Source organism: Sinocyclocheilus anshuiensis, unplaced genomic scaffold (assembly GCF_001515605.1).
Source record: "Sinocyclocheilus anshuiensis isolate Anshui unplaced genomic scaffold, SAMN03320099.WGS_v1.1 scaffold1472, whole genome shotgun sequence".
Taxonomy (NCBI): domain Eukaryota; kingdom Metazoa; phylum Chordata; class Actinopteri; order Cypriniformes; family Cyprinidae; genus Sinocyclocheilus; species Sinocyclocheilus anshuiensis.
In genome coordinates this window covers 240,816-248,867 of record NW_015542453.1, presented here as the reverse complement: position 1 = coordinate 248,867, position 8,052 = coordinate 240,816, and the positions used below count along the sequence as shown (strand labels likewise).

Genomic DNA, 8,052 nt, shown 5'->3' with positions numbered 1-8,052 from the left:
TGAGCTGTCTGAGCACATACAGTTAGATAAACATCAGATGGAAAGCGTGAGACAGGGGCCTCATTATTTAGAGCCAGAACCGGCCCATGTCTTTTGAGCACAAGATTTTCATCATTGCTCTATTATTGAATCTGCGAAACATTTGACAATGATGTGCATTTCTGTTCTGGTAATTAGAAGGACATTTTCAAACAAATCTACCGAATTATTTTAGCTGGTTATTTTAACGAAACAATTTCCCCCTAATTAATGTATCCTTTCCCCACTGACGATAGCCAACAATTATGATGTTCATTAAAAATGAAGGGAAACTTGACTGTCGATCAAACACAGAAAGGGATTGTTTGAAAGGCCCTTTATTTGTTGCTGTGACAGCTCAATCACCCATCATGATCTAACCGGGGGGAGGTAAAAACCGCCGACAATGACCCTCAGAGGCTACAGACAGCCCTTCATTTGAGTGCTAATTAGAAAAATTATATCTCTGAAAGGCAGCCTGCTATCTGTTCCCAGTGTGTTGAGAGAGACAAGCTGAAGAGACAACAATGAGTTAATAGGAAAATTAATTATTTACACTATTATCTAGGCCAGGCCATTGAAAGAATGACTCAATAATGCTTTAATTGTGTTGCTGATTACATTTAGATAGACTCGAAAGCTTATCAAAAGCTCTGTTTATTATGTGCTCAGATGAGAGAACATGGATATTGCAGCGGTGCACAGCACAGCTTCAGTACATCTTGTGTGTTTCCCCTTAATATAATGTCAGTGGTGAGCACTTCTGTGGAAGAGGAGAGGTTACAGCAATGGGTTACACCCAGTTATTTTAGAGCAAAAGATGTTTGTGGTGGTTAAAAATTATTATTATTTTTTCTATGAAAAGACATACATGGACCATCAGTCAAAGTATGGGGGTCAGTAATCTATATTTTTAAAGAAATTAATACATTTATTCAGTAATGATGCAATGAATTGATCAAAAGTGGCAGTAAAGACAGTTTTTAAATAAATGCTGTTCTTTTGGAACTTTCTATTCTTCAAAGAATCCTTAAAAAGCGGTGCTAAAAATATTAATCTTTTTTCAACATTAGACAATAAAATGCTTCTTGAGCAGCAAATCAGCATATTTGAATGATTTCCGAAGGATCATGTGACATTGAAGACTGGAGTAATGACTGCTGAAATTCAGCTTTACCATCCCAGGACTAAATTACATTTTAATATATATTAAAATAGAAAACAGTCATTTTAAATGTTAATGTGCTTTTAATGTATTTTTGATCAAATAAATGCAGCCTTGGTGAGCATAAGAGACTTCTTTCCTAACATGAAAAAAATCTAATCTTTTTGTTTAATGTTTAATTTGTGTTTGTGTCGTTAGTAACAAAAAAGAAGGTGAAGAATATTAAATCAAATATAAGCCTCCATATATTTTGGTTTCTCCTTTGTCTAAAAAAAAAAAAAAAAAAAAACTTTTAGAAGACATAAAACAGTCTGTGATATTTTATCAAAATTATAATGATAAGGGAATAACAGAGAAGGAAAAAAAATCTAAATAAATCAACTCTTTTTATTATGGCCGACATATCCAAAAATCTGTTTTCAAATCTACCTCAGCAATGTCAGCAGAAAAGAGCAAAGCTCCTGGAGTCTCATTAATTTGAAATGAAAAAAAAACAACAACAACAACAACCAAAGAACAGAGCAAATACAGGCTCACATGGTGGCACTGTGAAAGAAAAGAGAAATATTAAAACCGATATATATTTCATATGCACAGGTTACTCTAGTGTTTCATATACAGTACAGATTGGTTTTGATGCTCTAAAAACATCTAAAAGAACCTGTACATTGTCAAAACATTTTTTTACGTAGCAAGGGAGAATTTGTCACAAAGACCTACTGTTCTACTGATATTTTAAGGGCAAATGTGCAATCCAGCACCCATTTCATGCACAAATGTGTGTTTAGTAAAGATCCTGTACATATAAACACTGGAATTGTACAGACAAATTTCCATTTTCAAAAAGACATCAGTTCCAGTCTTGTAGTACCATCAACAAGGCAAACAATTTCACATGATGGCTGCCTATTTCCACATTGATGTTAATAATGACAATCTATGCAACTGTACCTACATTTCACATTGTAAAACAACTCCGTCCTCACCTATTCATATGCTGAGATATCAAGTCATATTTACACTGGCTGTAATAACAGCTCTGTGTTACAGGGAAAAAAAAGGCACAATCTCGCTGAATTTAGAGTCTTTCTTTCATTGAACACATTTAAAGTTCAACATGGTATGTTGCCATGAGAAACAAAGTATGTTTAAACTACATAAAAAAACATGATAATTCAGTCATAAAATATATAAAAGCAAATTAAAACAAACCGAGAACAAGTAACAGTACACTGATCCACATGCAGATAAACATTTCATCTTCAATTCTTTATCCTCCCATTTTTAAATGTTTTGGTCCAGCTGTAACTGTAATGACTAGTATTTACATATATTTGTAGATAAAAATATATTATCTGCAATTGCTGAAAAAATGCAAGACTGAACCCCAAGCAGAAGGTTCTGTTTTAAAAATGGCAAACCGAAAAATGTGGAGAATTGTTTCTGACAAGATATATGATGCATTTTTAACCATGTGAAGTACATCCACATCTGTGTTTTTCCAATAAATCCCATAAATAGCCTTATGAAAGTCCAAGAAATAAAGTATTCCTCATTTTACTATATTGAAAAAATGACTTTGTCAGCTTGATAAGAATGTTTAGTAGTCATCTGTACTTTGAAGATGTAAAAACTCCCAAAACACCATCAATCAAAAAAAAAAAAAACTATAACCATATACGCATTAAATAAATCCAATTAACAAAACGTTCTGAAATGTGGCAGCACCTGTATCAAATCCCTATTGCAGAAAGGTGATGGTTGTCTTGAAAAATGACACGAACAAGACCTCAGTCACTTTTAAAGCTCATTAGAGAGCTTTTAAGCTTTCTTCGAAATTATATGTATTGGGGGGATAAAGCTCTTGACAGCTATTTGGCCCCAAGACTCTTCCTTGTGGCACGGACTAGTTTCAGTTGCCCTAAATGCACACATCCAGATGGAGAACAGTCAGGCAGAATGGATGGCGTCCTCCCTCCAGTGTTTCCGACCACAGCATACAGTGTTATGGAGCACCGCTGAGACTCAGGTAGTCTTTGGGTAGATTTTCTCATAGAAAAAGTTCTGTGCCAGTAGGTACAGTTCTCCATCTTTTTCTCTCACCGCGTGAGCCCGAACGTACTGGAACTGCTCTAGTGCAAACTCATAAAACTCATTCTCCATTTTCCAGATGTCTGACTGCTGCAGTCTGGCTATAGCCTCTTTGGTGGGCGGCTTCTTCTCACTCGTTTTCCTTAGGTGCGATTTCTTCCCTTTAGAAACAGACACAAACATTTAACAAAAATATTCACCATCTAATAGACTTGTTAAAACATGCAGTCGTACCTGTCCGATAGAGCTCTGTGGCCCCCTTAAAAAAGCGAGGAAGTGCCGCCTCCAACATCATAACAAAGTCTTCCAACTCCTCCGTCACTCCAACTAACATGTATTCATTCACCAGGTTGTATTTGGCTTGCTCCAAAGCCCATTTGCTGCCAATGTTCCTGTGAAGAAGTGGTTGAGAAAATGTAGCAAGAGTCCTACAAGTGGTAGATCTGAATTACGCATGAAGACAGTGAGCAGCCTACCAGCACTCAGAGTAATGACCACAGAAGAAGGGAATCTGAAGCCACAGTTTCTCTGGAGCACAGTCAGATCCTCCAGCAGCTACACACTCATCAAACGTCTGAAACAAACACAGATCTTGGAGTTGAAAAAAAAAATACAGTTTACATGTTCTGAGTTCAGTATGTAATAAAGAAAATAATTATGGTGGCACAAACTGTGGTTATAGTTATAGATGTAATAGTGTTTTATTACTATTTTTTGTTTTTGTAATGTCATGTCATCTTCATTGACAAACAAAAGTCATACAATTAATTAAGACGTTTAAGATTAATAAAAGACAAAAATTCTAAAGTACATTCGTTTTTTTCTACTTTTTAAAATACATCTGACTCTGAATAAAAACACATTCTAGTAAGATCTAGATTAACAGATCAACAACATCGTACCTAGATTTAAAATGACGGAAAACCCTTTATATACTAGGATTTATTCCATATAAATCAATTCCCTGGCATTGATACCATTCCACCCGCCACTTTTTATTAATATAAGAGTAAATTAAACAAGACCAGTGTTCAGGATGTTAATAGCACAACTTCTATTTGATTTTTTAAATTATTATAAATAATAATAATGTATAATATATTCTATATATTATTTAATATAATTAAATATTCTAAATATATTAAATATATTTATATTCTTATATAAATAAAAATTATTATAAAATTTTATTTGTACTTTTTACATAATAATATATAAATAATTACATTTTTTATAATACATTTTACAAAATAATATTTCAATATAAAAAATATTTAACATTACATTTTCCTATTATTATTATTATTATTATTATTATGTAATGATTTTTACTAACCCTATAACTTTTATTTTGTGAACTTAAACTTGGGTACTTTATAGTCTTGAAATTCATAATAATTAAAAACAGGATCAAAGTAGACGAAACAAACATTTCACCTTTTTGTCCCCTTGCTTTCTGCGTCGCAGACCTGGTCTGTAGTCATCACCGAAACGCAGGAAATAATAGTAAGACACCAGACGCTCAATAGGGTCCCGGATAACATTTATGTAAATAGGCTTTTTCTTCACTCCAAATCTGATAATGAGATGGGAAAGGAAGTGCAATTAGTAATGTATTAGTATAGTAGTATTAACACATGTTTTGAGCATTTAGGCATAATTAAATAGTTGCTTTATGCATGAAGGTAAGGTATAGGGAGACCCACAAAACTGGAAACTAACAATATGATTGTATTGTATAAATTGTATAAAGCTCATTCTGATTGTTTAAAATGAGCTTGCTGCAATTCCTTTCACGGCCACCAGGAGTCAGCAGCATCAAACTGCTTTTTGGGTCATTGGGAATGTAAAACAAAATCCTTTCAATGGATATGAATGAATGAGTGGCTAGTTATGCACAATGTTGGCAAATCATCTTTCAGTGAATGCAAAACCTGAAACCACTCTAAACAGCATTACTCAGGCAAAACACATTGACCACAACAGATTGAAAAAATCTGAACAGAGAAACAAAATGTCAGGAGCACACAATACATACTTGGTGAAGTCCAGAAAGGAAACATGTCCATGGTAGAACGCAGGCTTCATCTCCTTCCATAACGTCACATTCTTTACAAACCGTACCTGAAACACGAATAAATAAATAATAATTAAAAAATTAAATAAATCACTTAAGGATTTGCTCTGAAAAAAAATAAAAAGATGTCAACCTTTTTAGCATTTAATGATAGGAATTTGCCATTTTAAGTCCCCTAAAGCCTCAGGATAATATAAAGCTACCATACTATAACATCTGCTGTAGTGCACTATTAAGGAAATGCTTTGTGTCTTTTAGAGGCTGTGCAATATAACAAAGAGTGAAAAATTTAAGGGGGTCTGAATACTTTCCGTACCCACTGTATATATATAATTTTGCAGTTCTGTATGGAATTTTTTAAAATTGTTTTGAAAGTAATGAATTTTAGAGTTTAGAGAGATATTTCTACTCAATTCAGAATAAAAAGTATCCTACATACCAGCTAATTATTTTATGCAAAATGTTGACTGTTTTGAAATTGCAATTTAGTGAATTCCTCTTCCTGTCATTTGAATTCAAATTCCAATTCAACATCCTGTGAGCCTATTCATTACAATTTCTCATCAATTTTTGAAATTCAGAATTTTGACCAAACATGCTATTTTTAAATTACGTTACGTAAATGTTAACAAGAGGCTAAATTACAGTAATGCAAAATACAGACAATGTTTGAAGCGAATTCATGAACAAAATTTACTCTGCAGTTGAAACAGAAAAGGTCCTGTGGTCTGGTAATACTCGTGAGATCCTGAGACGGAAATCTGACAGTGTACACGATGTGGTGACAGTAGTGTGTAAATGTGAGCAGGCGCTCGGACAGCTGCTATTGTGAGGTGATGATGTCAAGCCAACCACAGCACATTCCCACTCAACTCTGACTGCTCTCAAGTCAAAGAGCCCAGTCTCCAACCATCATATGTGGACAACTGCTATCACTCATGAAATCTGGTGCTACGCCACATTATGGTGTCCCACGGCAACAGAGAATAACTTGTTACTGTTGCAAAAAGCATTTTGACATTTTAAAGGAATAGTTCAGGGGTGGCGAACGTCGGTCCTGGAGAGTCGCAGCCCTGCAGAGTTTTGCGTCAAACCTAATCAAACACACCTGAACAAGCTAATCAAGGTCTGAACGGTTACTAGGAAGCTACAGGCAGGCGTTTTAATTAGGGTTGGAGCTGAACTCTGCAGGGCTGTGGCTCTCCAGGACCGGAGTTTGCCACCCCTGGAATAGTTGTACATTTTCTAAAAATGTTCTCACCCTCAGGCATCCAAAATTGAGATGAGTTTGTTTCTTCATTGGAACAGATTGGAGACGTATTACTTCACAAGACGTTAATTGATGGACTAGAGTCGTGTGGATTACTTGTTGATTATTGAGATGTTTTTAGCAGCTGTTTGGACTCTCATTCTGACGGCAGCCATTCACTGCAGAAGATCCACTGGTGAGCCATTGACGTAATGCTACATTTCTCCAAATCTGTTCAGATGAAGAAACAAACTCACCTACATATCGAATGACCGGAGGGTGAGGAAATTTTCAGCAAATTTTCATTTTTGGGTGAGCTATTCCTTTAAAATTTTGAGAAAGAGAAAACAATATAAAACAATAAAATATCATAATCTACTCTTTGATATTAGTAATCCACCACTAAAAATTGTATGCGATTTATACGTATGTGATGAGCTGTAATGGGAAATTTTTGACTCTGAGGTAAAAGTGTCGTCTGGGTTTATGGGTAGACGTGCATGTTGCAGACTGTGTCACCATCTCATTACTCCTGCAATACCCAGCCTAATGTAATAATATAATTGCAAGTTAATGAGAAAAACACCCTGACTCATTACCTATTTCCTACTTGATAGGCACACAACTGCTGCATTATGCTGAGTGAAAGCGCTCTTTTAAAAACGGACAGGCAGCAACAAGGTCCTCAGGCTGACTGTGTATAACTGATGCTATGGAAGACTGCTGATATTCACTTCTAATGGCCTTTACAACACTGTGTTTTTTCATAAGAACCTCTTCAGAAGTACAATGACTTATTAAATGTCATAGAATATTCTTGTACCCGGAAAACATTACTTAAATTAATTTCTGCAGTTATTGTGGTGTTTTTCAAGCAATTCACATCGACACGTTTCCTGAGAACAGTAAAAAGAAACAAAACAAGAAATCTAGTCATATAATAAGCATTTATTTATTAATAATTAGGCCAATAACACTATTTTTTTGAGGACCTAAATCAATGACGTTATTCAAAAACATGAAAAAAAAAAACCACTTGAATACACCTCTACTAAGACAAGCATGTTTTAAAGGGGTGGTTGACTGTTTTTTTTTCTAGGCTTGATTGTGTTTATGGGGTGCAGTCTAACGTGTTAATGCTTCGTTTTAAAAAAACGCATTATTTTTCACATAATTTACCTTTATTCTACACTGCTCTGTCCATTCTCCCATAAACACGCTGATCATTTCCTGCTTTTATGAAGCCCCTCCCTCAGAAATACATGATGGGCTCTGATTGATTAGCTGGCCCAGTGTGTTGTGATTGGCTAAACTGCCTCTAGCGTGCGTCTAATCGTCCCGCCCCTCAACATAGCGGCATGTGCTCCGGTTGTATTGTAAACAATGACGTCGTCTATATTGCTTATCAATTTGAGCCCGATTGAGAAGCAGAGGATATTAGTGAAGAGGATC

At 35.1% G+C, this 8,052-nt stretch overlaps 1 protein-coding gene across 1 annotated transcript in view; it reads right to left on the bottom strand.

Moving 5' to 3' along the window:
• Window positions 1-1,871: 1,871 nt before the first annotated feature.
• The window catches only part of LOC107693691 (heparan sulfate 2-O-sulfotransferase 1-like), a 16,025-nt gene continuing 9,844 nt past the window's right edge, over window positions 1,872-8,052 (bottom strand). Inside the window, exons 3-7 of the mRNA XM_016493160.1 lie at window positions 5,313-5,398; window positions 4,712-4,850; window positions 3,751-3,848; window positions 3,509-3,666; window positions 1,872-3,435 (exon numbers count right to left, since the gene is read on the bottom strand). Coding sequence (XP_016348646.1) covers window positions 3,209-3,435; window positions 3,509-3,666; window positions 3,751-3,848; window positions 4,712-4,850; window positions 5,313-5,398 — 708 coding nt within the window. The 3' untranslated portion in view covers window positions 1,872-3,208. The remainder of the gene's footprint in view (window positions 3,436-3,508; window positions 3,667-3,750; window positions 3,849-4,711; window positions 4,851-5,312; window positions 5,399-8,052) is intronic.